The sequence below is a fragment of the Labeo rohita genome, chromosome 5 (genome assembly GCF_022985175.1).
Source record: "Labeo rohita strain BAU-BD-2019 chromosome 5, IGBB_LRoh.1.0, whole genome shotgun sequence".
Taxonomy (NCBI): domain Eukaryota; kingdom Metazoa; phylum Chordata; class Actinopteri; order Cypriniformes; family Cyprinidae; genus Labeo; species Labeo rohita.
The window spans coordinates 33,393,538-33,409,441 of NC_066873.1; the positions used below are offsets into that span (position 1 = coordinate 33,393,538).

General features: G+C 35.9%; 1 protein-coding gene across 3 annotated transcripts; it reads left to right on the forward strand.

Moving 5' to 3' along the window:
- The first annotated feature begins 1,452 nt into the window (after window positions 1-1,452).
- On the forward strand, window positions 1,453-15,904 carry aifm1 (apoptosis inducing factor mitochondrion associated 1). 3 transcript variants are annotated; one of them, XM_051110264.1, is made up of 19 exons: window positions 1,453-1,652; window positions 3,557-3,687; window positions 4,280-4,379; window positions 4,506-4,532; window positions 8,392-8,598; window positions 8,703-8,768; window positions 9,339-9,493; window positions 10,319-10,449; window positions 10,560-10,650; window positions 10,839-10,923; window positions 11,011-11,087; window positions 11,977-12,085; window positions 13,116-13,220; window positions 13,730-13,818; window positions 13,907-14,047; window positions 14,221-14,363; window positions 14,443-14,567; window positions 14,684-14,874; window positions 14,960-15,903. In XM_051110264.1, exons 1-19 carry the CDS (start codon window positions 1,565-1,567, stop codon window positions 15,029-15,031), a joined length of 2,133 nt encoding a protein of 710 aa, XP_050966221.1. In that variant the 5' UTR covers window positions 1,453-1,564; the 3' UTR covers window positions 15,032-15,903. The 3 variants fall into 3 exon arrangements, with proteins under 3 accessions (XP_050966221.1, XP_050966222.1, XP_050966224.1); XM_051110265.1 differs by having other exon boundaries at window positions 1,454-1,652; window positions 8,395-8,598; window positions 14,960-15,904; XM_051110267.1 differs by lacking the exons at window positions 8,392-8,598; window positions 8,703-8,768 and having other exon boundaries at window positions 1,455-1,652; window positions 14,960-15,839.

Below are 15,904 nucleotides of genomic sequence, written 5' to 3' on the forward strand. Positions count from 1 at the left end.
AACTTGCAGGCAGGTGTGTTGAGGCACGTTGGAGCTAAACTCTGCAGGACAATAGGCCACCAGGATCAAGTTTGGTGACCCCTGTGTTAGTGGAACACGTTGTTTCATAATCGAGGCACAGTGTCAAGGAGAGTGCACAAATAAACATTTGTTGAAAGATGAAGCAGTAATAGATCTGACTGCAGCTGCATCACAAACTGTAAGTAAATCATTTCATAATGCTCTGTTTGGAAATTACCTTTTTTTTAATTATGTTGTCAAAACACTCACATGCAATAGCGAGGGGGAGTTGATAATGTTTCCTATGCAATGATGTTAGCCAATCATCACAGTGGCCAGTTACTGAGAAGCCTTAAAGGACCTTCCCCTTAAAAACAGGTAGTTTCAGACAGAGAGTCTGAAATTTTTTTCCCCCACATATTTATTTGTTTATTTTTTGTGCAAAAAAACAAACAAACAAAAACATTATAAACATTATAAGTAAACATCAAGGAACATATTAAAATAGTAATAATTTAAAAAATTCCATGTCATGACCCCTTTAAAAATATTTTCCCCATTATATACATTGCCATTTAAAAGTTTGGAATCAAGTTTGGAATCTTTGGAATCTGTTTTTTAAAGAAGTCTCTTCTGCTCATCAAAGATGTAATTTATTTGATAAAAAACACATAACAAAACAATAATATAATTACAATTTAATATAATGCTTTTTGTTTTAATATACTTATAAAATATAATTTATTTTTGTGATGCACTGCTAAGTTTTCATCAGCCATTACTCCAGTCTTCAGTGTCACATGATCCTTCACAAATCATTCTAGTATGCTGATTTATAATCAATGTTAGAAACAGCTGTGCTGCTTAATATTTTAACACCCTGTGATCAAAACAACAGAGTGTATTCAAAATATAATCTTTTTAACAATATAAGCCCATACTATTACTTTTTAGCAATTTAACATCATTCCTGAAAAAAGTATTAATTTCTTTCAACAAAAAAAAAAAAAAAAAAAAAGAAAGAAAGAAAGAAAGGAAATGTACTGTCCCCAGAATTTTAAACGGTAGTGTTCGATATTGTTACAAAATATTTTTACGAATGATTTTAATCCAGAGTAAAAATTGCTTTTTTTTTTTTTTTTTTTTTTTTTAACAATTCAAGGATAAATGAGTGAAACGCCAGTTGTAAGACTAAAAATGTTAAGAAAGATCCATCACTTGCCTCTATATACCTTGAATAAAGTGGCACTGGGACGTTAACTGGGCGGTCTCTCGTTACACGACCTGTGGCGTCGTTAAGGCGTACCCCACAAATAGCCAATCGTCACGCTGTAACGGTCATAAACTGTAACTGACTGAAAAACTAACCAATTATTCAATAATCCGTCAGTGCCGCAGCCAATCAGTGGAAGTGGAACTAGAAGGAGGGCGGGCCGTCAGCGGAAACCGGAAGCGCCTCCAGTAGCTGTGTGACCTGAGAAGGTCTCCGGCCTTGTGCTAGAGTTGCACGGTGAGCGTGGCTGTGAACTTCCCCAGGCTGTCTTACCGACACAGTAGAGCTACGATGTTCAAGTGCAAGACAGTATGGAATAAACTGGCTCCGCTGGCCAGGGCCTCATCCACTGTGTGTCTGCAGAATGCGAGAAAATCAGGCAAGTTGAAAAAAGCGGCAGAAGTCTGTTGCTCAGCTAATCCCTGTCAACTTTATTTCTAGCAGAAAGGCTTGCACAATGTATATGGAAACACAAGTCCAGGCGCCGGTAGGATAAAGGTCCAGTTTGGTGCGTGCTATGGGGTGCTGTCCAGATGTTAGTTATTTTATTTGATCGTATAGATGTTGAAACTAATAAAACACACTTAACTCAGTTGAGCAGATAAACATTGTTGGAAGTTTTATTCAGTACTGTGTGCGGTCACAGCGCATATGGACACACTTCCTTACAGTTACGCTCATTTTTAGCAAAAAACGCTATGTGAGATTTCTGTCAAAATGATTATTTGTCACGAAAACGCTAAATGGGTTAATACAGGGCTGCACGAAGAATTGCATTAATTGTTGGGCCAAGGTCGGTGAACATCAAGTCTGTCTCTCACGCACTTGTGGCTTTGACAGCTTCGTGACGCTGTCATTCCAGCGGTACACTACCAATCAAAAGTTTTTGATTAAGATCTTTATTTTTTATCTTTTTAAAGAAGTCTCTCTTGCTTTTGTAACATTATACCGTTCATAAGCTTGGAGTCAGTGTTTTTTTTTTTTTCTATTTTGAAGGAAATCAGAAATTAATACTTTTGTTTAGCAATTTAAATCGATCAAAAGTAAATACTCATTTAGTAAAAAAAAAAAAGTAAATACTCATTTACTCAAAAGAAAAATCTCATTTTCATTTTTTTATTACATTTGGATCTTTCTGTTAGTAAAAAAATCCTGAAAAAAAATGTATTCAGCTGTTTTAAATAATAATAATAGTAATAATAATAATGTTTTTTTAAACAGCAAATCAGCATATTAGAATGAATTCTGAAGGATCATGTGACTCTGAAGACTGGAGTAATGATGCTGAAAATTGAGCTTTGATTACAGGAATAAATTACATTTTAAAATATATTTAAATAGAAAGCAGTTATTTTAATAGTAACCGTATTTCACTGTTTTACTGCTTTTGCTGTATTTTGGATTAAATAAATGCAGGCTTTTTGAGCTGAAGAGACTTCTTTAAAAATAAACATCAAAAATCTTAAAAAAAAACGTTTGACTGGTCTCGTAATTGTACAGCAACAGTTTATTTTAATATAATGACTGGCTGACTATATCTTTCCTGCTTATTGCACTGGTAGTTGCCAATTAAATAAATACATGGACATTTAAATGTTGATTTTAAATAGACTTTAGACTTAAAATGTATAGTTTACTTCGATACAAGTTTTTCAATGAAAGTAGTTGTCTGACTCATGAGACCATGATAAATAGAAAAAAATTCGATTACAGACATATTTATTTGTTCTTGGGAAATTAAACAGCTTTTAATTTTTTTTAGAATGATAATAATCTTAGAATGTGTCCTGTTTAAAATTTTCCCCATGAATGAAAAAATGTAATTCAGTATAACAGTAGTTTGTATACCAAAAAATCTTGTCAGGCATATTTGAAGCAAGAATCAAGATTCTCTATTCAAGGATCACAGTGCAGCCCAAAATGACTAATTAAGTGTAATTTTACGTTTTTAGCAACTTTACCAATACCCTTCAAACCACTAGGTTTTACCCATTCGTCAGCAATGCATTTTTATTCATTTAAAATATACTAAAAGTATGTTAGTATCACATATCACATCACATATTTATTTATATATTTAAATAAATACAGGATAGAATAAGTATGTTGTTTCATTTTCTATTACTCCAAATAACAGTGTTTCACCCATATTTTGACAATTTATTTTTACAACAGTTATTTGAAACATTAAAATAGACACTTTACTTGCATCTAGCATTTAATATTCTGTGTATATAAAATCATTTTATAGATATATATATCGCTTTATGATTGACTTCTCAGTGCTCAGACATGGGAGAAAGCTGGAGATGGTTCAGAAGTCCCCGATGTCATCAGGGCCAGCAGGAGGGGGTGGTGAAAACACTCTGTATTATGTCCTGGTTGGAGCAACATGTTTGGGGGCAGGAGTTTATGTAAGTACCGCTTTATGATTTGCTTATTTGTCAGCCCCATATTGATAGCGCACAAAAAAATAAATATATATATCCTCCATAATTGCTTAAAAATTTAATAAAAGTTTTACTGATGTTAGAATTGTTACTGCTTATGTGGGTTGTGGTTAGTTTGTGAATAATGTTGATTTATGTACAGGATACCTAATATACAACATGTACATATCATTGCTTTGCTATGCTCTGTGAGTTAAACTGCAGGTTATTTAAATTGTTAGATATGTGCCGTACATATAACTGGTATTTACATGTACCAGACTTTATCACAAAAGAATTAGATATGAATTTCATTTGGTAATGCAGGCTAATAAGCTAGCTTATTATGAATGCTTGTATAACAGTTTCTCCACATTGCCATTTTAGACTCTGGATCATAATTTTCTTCAGTGTAGTAAAAAATGTTGTTATAATATCAGTCAAAAACGTTCTCACATTCTTATTGATCGGTCACACACAGCTTTCACCTCCTGGTGTTTTCAAATATGATGTTGATTCATTGATCTGTAGAGATCGAAGTAAGTGTTGTTTAATTGTTTGTGTTTAATTGTTAAAGGCCTACCGCACCGTCTCAGGGGACAAGGAAAGATATAATGAGCGAATGATAGAACTTGTCAGTAGGTCAAAACAAGGACCACAAGCAACTGAGGCTATAGGTAGGTAAACAAACCACATGAACACACATCAAATAATAAATCACCGGTCTCATTTAATTAGCAGTTATCGATTCAATTCATATATATACAGTTTAATTCAGTGGTATGTTGTCTTTTGTGTTTCAGCTGAAGCTGTGGCACAGTCAAAAGAAGGTGAGTGGTTATTGCTACACCCTGATATAGGTTCTCTCCATCTGTCTGTCTATATATACACATTGTTCACAGCCTTACACACAGAGCACGTGGTCCACTGTCTGTGCATTGATGACATTCTTATTTGAAATTTTAAAATCTGATTTGATTGGAAAACTAAGATGAACATTTGATTTAAGTGGTGCAGTGCTGTTGTGCTCTGAGGTCCTATGGCTCTGGTTGGTATTTGCCTTTGTCACTGGTGGACATATGGGTATTAACATGCACAGAATGTCCTGTTCATGCAAAAGGAAACAACACTCTCGGTAGGAAATGTTTCTTGGGGATTCTTAACTCTCCTTAGTTTGAAAAAGTGTTTAACAACACATCAAACAGTGCATTATATTTGGATAATGTACAATTATCAGCTCCTGCTTACAAGTGCAGTATCTTCATTTTGGTATGTGTGTATAGCATAATATTGCTTAACATAAACCAGTTGATTTCGTGAAATTAATTTAAAATATAATCTGAACAAAGTAATTTCAAACATTTAATTATTTTATAATTCTTTAAATGCTAAAATTATTCGTAATGCAGTTATTCCAATTTTACCTACTTGTAGGCATAAACAGGAAGTTTCTGTGGTGTTTCAGGATAAGTTTTTGTTGGAGTTAAATATTTTTTTTCCTGGACAGTACGTTTTATAAATAAGTTTTATTTCTATAAAGGCAAGGGAAATTTTATTTCTCTTGATTACAAGCATATGTATTTGATTTGACTTAACACTTTGACCCCTGAGTTTTTATCTAAAGCAGACTTTAAAAATCTTCATTTAAATTGTTCTTGGATACATTTCAGCTTGTATTTCACCATGAAAATAGTCAAGGAAGCTGACATGGCATTAAAACACAGCCCAACATTTGATTACCTAAAAAACGGAATACAGAATACTAACTTGGTAATTTACTGACCATAAACAACTCTGCTTCTTAAAGGGCTGAAATAATATCAATTGCATTAATTCAATGCATTAAAAACATATGCATTGAAATGATATTTCAGCTATATGCAAGTATTAACAGTGGTATGTGCTGTTAATTTATTAACATGGTCTTTATTCGTAACAGCTTCCTGTCATTTGTCTTCTTTATACAAGTAGATATACAGTAATGATAATGATTTATTTTTGATTGCCACTAGAACTCTACTAGAACTGTTTTTGCATGGTAGTTCAGTAGATGAGCATGCAACATGATTTGATTTGATATGATTTTTTTTTTAATTATCCAGGATTTATGTTTTATCATAGATGTTTTATCATAGATTTTATTGTGAAACTGAAGAGAAAGTTAAAAGATTCACTTCATCATGTACAATATAGGCTGTAATTTGTGAAAAGGTAGTTTGATGTTTGACCTATATCACTGTATACCCACCAAACATCCCTTCTGTTTATTTCCGCTGAGCCATGATTTTGTTGTAACCATAATAGAAAACTGTTAAAATGCACATGAACTGTCATATTCAGTTGTGCATGCTTCTTGGGACACTGCATACTGCATGTGACTGTCTATTTTATGTTCCTATTAACTGTCTTGTGTATTAGTTTAATGTTGTCCGTAACTCTCCTAACAGTTCTGGATTATATGGTAGAGGTCAACCGATATTGGGTTTTGCCGATACCGATAACTAGGTTGGACCACACTGGCCGATACTGATTAATTGACCGATAGTATTTAAACTGTTCATTAATGTTAACAAAAGCAACTAAAGTTTTTAAAATATATCAGTAAATGCTGAAATTAACACACTCTAACAAGGAACAATACTTCTATTCTACAGCTTTTATCAATTTTAATGTTACAAATGGACTGGTATTGTAAAGTGTTACCATTACATCAACAATCAAGCTAAAGATGGCCATCTTTAAATATCTACACAAAGGCCACAGTATTGAAATTACATACATATGGATATTGTGTACTTTCACAGTTTAACTGCTTCTATTCTAGAACTTGTGGTTATCTAATCAAAATATAAAAATATGTTAGTCACACAATGGGTAAAAGTGCAGCGTCACGTCTAGAAGAACTTGCAGCTATCTGGTATCACACACTGGATGCGTTGCGACTTTATTTGATCACCAAACGGGCAAAAGTATACTGCTGTCTTTTCTCCACCAATGCAGCATCTAGTCAACAAATTCATTGCTTAGTAATGACATGAAAACATGCACTACAGTATACTGTACACACCGTTTCATTGTTGATTTTTTTTATTTTTTGTTTAAATCCGCCTTTGAAGTGTCCCGCTCTGTGCAGCGCAGTGTCATGTGGCTAAACAAATGGCATGTGCTGTCAGTGATTACCACCACTAGAGGCCGCTCTCCTGCTGTATAACAAAGACTATAGGGACTTTGCTGTATAATGACGACCTTCTCAGCCAGCAACTCCAGCAATGGACCCAACCCGGAAAAAACTATTGGCATGGATTTTTTGCCAATAACTGATAGTTTCGCCAGTCAACTATCGGTGCCGATTAATCGGCAAAACCGATACATCGGTTGACCTCTATTATATGCACCTTCCTATAAAATCAGGGGTGTCAAACTCCGGTCCAGGAGGGCAGCAGCTAAATAACTTTAAAAAGCGTCTGCCAGGAACTGTAAATGTAAACTGTCAGGCATCTGTAGAATAGTCACTATAACTTTTCACTTCTACTCATACTTGGTGAACTCTCTCCACTGTCGTATGAGCATTTGTTTTTGTGTGACTGCTTTGTGAGTAACTCCATTGACATTCCTCACCCAATCAGTTGACTATCCATTTTTTTTATGCTAAATTTCACTTACAAAGCCTTTTCAAGTTTAGAGGGTAGTATGGTACAAAACGTATCCAAGTTTTCTTTCTGCCATTGGGCCAAGAATGGTTGGATTGAGGTGATGTTCTATGAAGTTCTTTCATTGTTGATGGACATGCCTGATGCTTGTCTTGTCGTCTTCATTCTGTCATTTGTCAGTTGTGTATTTTGCATCACACTTTATCTGTCACCAACCAAACATTTCCACCACAAGGACACAACTATTTTCTTTCCTCCTTCTTCTGTTTGTCCCACTAACTCTCAGATGCTTCGAAAAAGCTGTTTTGTCTTGCTCGTTGTCTTGCTTTAGCTTCTTTATTCATGTTAAAGTGTTTGGAAAGGTTGTTAGATTGGTTTACTATCTATGTTTCTGGATTGGCCCTTTGCTTGCACAATGAAGCTGATGTTTTGGCGAAGCTCTCATCAGGACTTGTTCTGGCAAAATGTTCTGTTAATTCCCAAAGTTCCTGTTGGACTTTTTGATTGGCACTGCCTCAGAATCAACTAGCAGCTACGAATGTTAACCAAAGAGGACCTTTCAGTTTTTTGGAGTTAGATTCTTGGAAGGAGACAAATGTAAATGTAGAGAGGTCTAAGAGAAAATTCCAGAGAATAATCCATTATGATAGTCTCAATAATTCAGAAGATCATGGTAACATGGTAGTGTTGAAGAAGATCCTGTGAAGATCCTGTCATGGAAGGTCACACAGAAAATGTTGCAACTAAGGAAGTGGATGAAGACTCTGATACCTTCACATTCACCAAACTTCATCTTTCCTTATGTTTTTACCCTTTTCCGTCCTGCAAATTCATTCCTTATCCTGGATCCATTATTTTCCTGTTTTTCACTGGATGAACCTACCCCAGATGAACCACTCATACAACCCATCAAAGTGTGAAAATGTTCAGATTTTGAGCAATGAAAAAAAAATACTAGGGATGTTTGAAGGCGATTATCTATCTGCTTCTTCTGTTTCGGTCAAACATTCTTGTGTTTTTTGCTCGTTCTGTGGCATAGAAGAACCTGCTCTAACAGAACCTCCTGTTGAAGAACCTCCGGTGACGGAAGCTGTTGTGGAGTCCACTGAAACCGAACCTGTTTTAGAAGAATCTGTAACAGAACCAGTTGTAGAAGCTTCTATTCCGGAACCCATTGTGGAAACCCCAGTAACAGAGCCTGTTGTTGAAGCCTCGGTAGAGGAACCTGTTGCAGAAGTTGCGAGTGGTAAGCTGGACACATCTGCATGGAAATCCAGTTTCTTTTACCGAGGAAAATATTTTTGTAAACTGAGGTTAACATCTTTCTTCTGCTCTTACATCGGGATTAAGAAACAGAGCCTACACCTGTAATCATCGCTGAGCATGTTCCAGAGGCTTCATCTGTTTCTGAGAGTGGTAAGAGTCCACTTCTGACTGGATGGGGATCAGTTTAAACATGTTACCGATAAAGATACTGATAATTCCTTCATTCACACATATGGACACTTATTTCTAAACTTTCCGTTGCTATGCTCTTTGATTTGATTTGCCTTTTATTTGAGTTGACTAAATTATTATGTCTTGGTCTGTCTTAGGTCGGTTATTTTCTTTCTCATTGAAGATCATTCATTTTTTTGTCTTTATAAACCACATTGTCCTTTCTTCTTTTCAAGGCCTTATATTCGTTCCAACTCAGTTTTTTCATTCTGTTGAACAGTTGTTTTGTGTGACTGTTGTAATGCTAATGGCTAATGCTAATGGTACAAGGTCACACACGTATGACCACGTTTCCAGATTACTTGAGGTACAGTTTGCACTAATATTACTATAAAATGCTAATCTCTCCCCTCATCTAGCACTGTGTTCCTGAGATCACTCACATATTGTTGTACAGATAATGTTAAGTGCTTTCACTTATTTGGTGTCCAGGTCAAGTTATTAATAAATGCTTGTTTGTTTGTACTAAATGTTTCTTTATTTAACCAGCTGCAGTTTCTGAGGCTGTTCCTGCTGCTGAGCCCATTGAACCCACTGCTGCTCACCCAGATGTCCCTGAACACGCTCCCTATCTGCTGATTGGTGGAGGCACGGCTTCATTCGCTGCAGCCAGGTCCATTCGGGCACGTGACCCTGGTGCCAGGGTGAGTCGCACAGTACATTGTAAACAATACTTAGAAGAAGGTTTGCAAAGCACCAGTATTAAAAGTATTTCCTTAAATGAGGTTAAATGAAATTTTAATTAAACATTTAATTAAAGGAAGAGTTCACTTCCAGAACAAAAATTTACAGTTAATTTACTCACCCCCTTGTCATCCAAGATGTTCATGTCTTTCTTTCTTCAGTCAATAAGAAATTATGTTTCTTGAGGAAAACATTTCAGTAATGTCTTCATATAGTGGACTTCAATGGTGCCCCAAAGTTTGAACTTCCAAAATGATGATGATCCCAGCCGAGGAAGAAGGGTCTTATCTAGCAAAACGATCAGGCATTTTTGAAAAAAACTGACAGTTTATGTACTTTTTAACCTCAAATGCTTGTCTTGTTTCGTCTCTACGACGCGCATGCCATTTGAAGCTGCACTTAAACTGCATTTTGGAAGTTCAAACTTGGGGGCACCACTGAAGTCCATTAAATGGAGATAATTCCTGATTTTTTTTCCTCAAGAAACATAATTTCTTATCGACTGAAGAAAGAAAGACATGAACATCTTGGATGACAAGGGGGGTGAGTAAATTATCTGTAAATGTTTGTTCTGGAAGTGGACTACTCCTTTAATATGATCAGCTCAGAAGTTTAACAGCAGTTTTAGCCTTAAAAATACATTTAGTAAAATCTTAAGTTACACAACCATGGATGTTCCCTTGCAGAATGCTAAGAATATTTAAAATATTTTGTTTCTGGCCAGATATATAAAATATTTCTGGGTATTAAAATGTGTGTGTGTTTTGTGAATGTTTTTTATATAGGTGTTGATTGTAACAGAAGAGTCTGACCTTCCCTACATGAGACCTCCTCTTTCTAAAGAGCTCTGGTTCTCTGATGACCCTAAGGCCACCGAAACACTGCGCTTCAAACAGTGGAATGGTAAAGAGAGGAGGTGTGTCAGAATGTTCCAGACCACATACTAATGTGATTTTTTTGCATCAGAAAATTACTTCAGAATTTTGTTTTTTTTTGTGAATTTTTTTCTTTTTTGGTCTGTTTTAGTATTTACTTCCAGCCTCCGTCGTTCTACGTCAGTCCCGCAGATCTTGCCAAAGTGGAGAATGGGGGTGTGGCTGTGCTCACAGGCCGTAAGGTGGGAAACTCTTGACATCAGCATCTCATGTTACTATAAAGCTGTGTTCTTAATTGCATCTACATGAACCTGTCTGAAAAATGCTGAGGTCACATGAGAGGAGAAAATGTTTTATGCATGCATAATTGTGTGTGGATGAGTTGTCCTCATCGTACCTCTGTGTGTGTTTGTTTGTACCCATGGTGTAGGTGGTACACATGGATGTCAGAGGAAATAAAGTCAAACTAAGTGATGGTGCAGAGATCTCCTATGATAAGTGCCTGATTGCCACAGGTAAAATGCATGTATAATATACACATAAACACGCAGAGGTGTAAAATCTATTCCTGACTGTCCTGTAAATTTTTGTGTGTTTATTAGGTGGGGTGCCTAGGAATCTGCAAGTGATTGACAGAGCAGGAGAGGAGGTGATGAAGAGGACAACCCTCTTTAGAAAAGTATGTCTTACTGCACATTGTGGAGTTTTAGGACAAGCAGAATTGAGCAGTAGTGTTCAAATTATTTAATATGTTGAAGTCAGCATGAAATCAAAATGATGAAAAAGGTTGGTTTTTATCAACATGCAATTAATCAACACTGAAAACTGTTTTTATCAGATGATGGATAAAATAAATACCTCCCTCATGTTCTTTTTCTTGCTGATTATGCTCATCAAATGGTCTTTGAATTCTGTTTTATGTTGACTGAATCAGATCATACCTCATTTATACCTAGTCTACGGTGTCAGTACAGTGAAAAAATCAAGCCAGAATAATATGTTTAATAAGAGCTCTTTTACTAAGCACATATGAACATCATCTCATGAGATGCTAATGCATAAATGCAAAACACCACTGGAGGGCACCCTTATGCTAATCTGTTATTCTGCTTTAGCATATCACACACCACAATGAATTACTAGAGTATGTTTTTTTTTTTTTTTTTTTTTTTTTTTAACCAGAGGGCTGTGAATCATTAAGCGTAGTGCACAATTTTACAACCATCAGCGTAAGGGTATATATTAAATATTACCATTCTGTATGGCCACAAAATCTGTATCTTGTTCTTACAGTTATAGAAAACCTAAACATTTCAGGGAATTTTAAATGGTGGAATTTGGAAATGGAAATTCTTGTAGTAAACAAAGTTATTGTTATTCTTATGTGTAAAATTGCATTTGCTTTGCATTCTCTTTTTTTTATATATATATTTTTCCTGTAAGTCCTAGAAATGTAGTGACTGGAAAAATAATGGAAATATATTGGTCAAAATGTACTGTTGGACAGAAACCTGTCTATATATAAATATATAATCTCTGTTTAACCTTCATATGTTCTTTTTTGGTAGATTGAAGATTTTAAATCTCTAGAGAAAATCTCCAGGGAGGTTAAGTCCATTACCATCGTTGGCGGAGGTTTTCTTGGTAGCGAGCTAGCATGTGCCTTGGGTCGCAGATGTGAGTCCAAACACTCAGCTGTCATTCAAATATATATATATACACACACATATACATATACATATACATATACATATACATATACATATAAACATATATATATTATATGTGTGTGTGTATAATTTCTATAAATAATGACATAGCTTTTTCCTTAATAATACCATTATATTTATATGTACATTGCCTTTCAAAAGTTTGGGATCAGTATGATTTGTAATGTTTTTTTAAAAGACGTTTCTTAAGCTCATAATGGCTGCGTTTATTTAATCAAAAATCCAGAAAAACAGTAATGTTATGAAATATTACTTCAGTGTAAAATAACTGGTTTCTATGTGAATATACTTTAAAATGTAATTTATTCCTGTGATGTTTTCAGCATCATTGCTCCAGTCTTCAGTGTCACATGATCCTTCAGAAATCATTCTAATATGCTGATTTATTTATCAGTGTTGAAAACAGTTGTGCTGCTTAATATTTTGTTGAAACCTGTATTAAGAATTCTTTAATAAGAAAGAAATTAAGACTTTTATTTACCAAGGATGTGTTAAATTGATAAAATGTGATAGCAAAAGATTTATATTTTGAATAAATGCTGCTCCTTTTATCATTTTATTCATCAAATAATCCTGAAAAAAGAATCACAGGTTGCAAAAAAAAAAAAAACATAGGCAGCACAACTGTTTCCAATATAATAAAAGTAATAAATCAGCATATTAGAATGATTTCTGAAGGATCATTCTGACAGTGAAGACTGGAGTAATGTCTGATGAAATTCAGCTTTGCATCACAGGAATAAATTATATTTTAAAATATATTAAAATAGAAAACCAGCTATTTTACATTGTAATATTTACCGATATTACGTTTTTTTTTTTTCTGTATTTTTTATTAAGTAAACGCAGCCTTGATGAGCATAAGAAAATTCTTTAAAAATCATTTATAACCCTATATATATATAGACACATACACTGCCGTTCAAAAGTTTAGGATATATATAAAAAAATCTCTTTCCCTCTCTCCCTCTTTGCAGCCGACCTTGGTTTAGAGGTGATCCAGATGTTCCCAGAGAAGGGTAACATGGGAAAAGTACTGCCTGAATACTTGAGTAACTGGACCACTGAGAAAGTCCGCAAAGGTGAGAGAATGAATAAAGGACATTTCATTTGAGCAGCCCAACATGGCAACACTGGCTCAACAAATTGCATGTGCTATAAGGTGGGGGGGAATAGGATTACCTATATCAATAACAGTATTTGAGAAACCTGTCTGAAAACTATTGTTTTATCCCAGTTCTATTTATCACAGGAATGGCTTTGTTTAGCTGTAAATGATTAAATGTAGGCAGTATAAACTAGAAAAGTTTAAAGGGTTAGTTATTGGAGTTACATTAGAAATCATCCTGGCATTTCCAAGCTTTATCATTGCATGGGCGGGTGTTTCTCCTCATTAGTCCAAAACACATCTTTATTGCTTTATCGGACTTGTTTTGGACTGATGAAGCTTGGAAATGCCAGGATGATTTTTAATAACTCTGACTGGATTCGTCTGAAAAAAGGAAGTCATATGCACCTAGGATTTCTGGAGGGTGAGTAAATTATGGGCTAATTTTAAGATAACCACAGCTAACCTTTTGATCATTCATAGAGGGTGTAAACGTCATCACAGACGCTCTAGTGAAAAACGTGAGCTACAAAAATGACAAATTGGAAATCAGACTGAAGGATGGACGACTGGTAAGTCTGCTTTTCCTTGTCTGATCTTCTGTATGCTAATTACAATATCTATTTTTGGTAATTTATTATTATTTTTATGTTGTTTTAGGTTAAGACAGATCACATTGTGGCAGCAGTTGGTTTGGAGCCTAGTGTGGAACTTGCCAAATCTGCCGGCCTGGAGGTGGACTCTGATTTCGGAGGGTACCGGGTTAATGCTGAGCTCCAGGCTCGCTCCAACATCTGGGTGGTACGTAAGGCTGAGGGCTTCTCCAGCTAAACTAAACAGGAGAGCTTTTAATACTACTGATATTGTTGGTATTCAGGAGATCCTAAGGAAATGCCTGGCTCAGTTTTCATAGGATCTGTACTGGTACATAGTTTTCTTAACATAAGTAAAGTTCTTCGGCATTTGTATTCTAGGCAGGAGATGCTGCATGTTTCTATGACATCAAGCTTGGTCGTCGACGCGTAGAGCATCACGATCACGCGGTGGTCAGTGGCAGACTGGCTGGAGAGAACATGACCGGAGCCAGCAAACCCTACTGGCATCAGTCAATGTTCTGGTAACAATAGCTTCAAGCTCACGTTTTAGTGTTTCTTTAATTGCATTATTCAGCACTCACACTGTGTCCTTGTTTTCAGGAGTGATCTAGGTCCAGATGTTGGATATGAAGCCATCGGTATTGTGGACAGCAGCCTGCCCACCGTGGGAGTATTTGCTAAAGCCACAGCCAAGGACACACCAAAAGCTGCAACCGAACAATCAGGTACACAAACATTTGCTAACATGTAGATCGCTACTACTATGGATTTGTGGGTTATCAGTTCCTGGGTAACATCAATAGCAGAATACAAACAAAAACACCCATTTCTCTGTTTACAGGCACCGGAATCCGTTCCGAGAGTGAGACAGAGGCAGTTGCCGGGACATTGAAGACAGAAACAAAGGCCACTCCACCTCCTATCCAGCAGAAGGAGGATTATGGGAAGGGAGTGATATTCTACCTGAGGGACCAAGTAGTGGTCGGTATTGTATTGTGGAATGTCTTCAACAGAATGCCCATCGCAAGGAAGGTGAGAGAAGACATTATTTCCTTTCTCCATCCGGTGTTTCTCTGAGAAAGATTATTAACTTTTTGTGTGGTCTGTGTGTTTGTAGATAATCAAAGACGGAGAACATCATGCAGATCTGAATGAGGTGGCCAAGCTTTTTAACATCCATGAAGACTGAACAATCTTTCATTTCTCTGTCAAGGGCACTCAGCCCAAATCCATGTGGAGTGAACTTGGGAAAAGACACACACACACATACACACTGAACAAACATGCAGCCTGTCGTCTGCCATTTTGACCTCGACGCCTCTCAGGATGTCATGCTGACTCCAAGCTGCAAGATGGCGCTGCGCCCATGGATTGTTTAAAACTATACCACTCAATTTTTCTACTAAGGGATATCTATCTTGTTGTTTGTATTGAAAAGTTATGCTGTGTGTTGTTTTTTTTCCTGTTGAGGTCAGTAAATGTTTCTCACTTCTTGAATGCATTTCTTCCAAACACCTCATCAAAGTCAGACAGGATATCCACTTCCGTTAAATATTGCAATAAAGTTGCATTTTGAATCAGACAAACCCTGATGAAAGACATTCCTCTGACACCTGGTAGTACAGTGTTTTCTTCCTGCACGATTAAAGCAGCTCGTACAAATGAAATTTAAATAAAAGTAAATTATTTTTAACAACGTCTCGAGATTCATTTACATTTTTCCTAACTTGGGCAAATGTACAGTGATTGTTTGGTCATTCCAGAGGTCAGAGGAACTTACCAATCCTTTGCAAGTGCAAGACATTCATAAACTGAAATTTGAATGAATTTGAAATGCCTGTGTGTCCGATATGGATGTGACCCTGAGGCTTTTGAGATGCGTAGTGAAGATGCAATATGTTAAGGCTCATTAAACCTGTGATTGCCTGCAAACATGTTCCCTAACATAGCCTTGACCTATTTCCTTATGCACCAGTGCTCTGATATACAGGTCAGAGTAATAGTAATAGCAAATTGCTCATTCTGTGTTTCTGCAGAGTGATAGCCATGGAAAAAAAAAAAA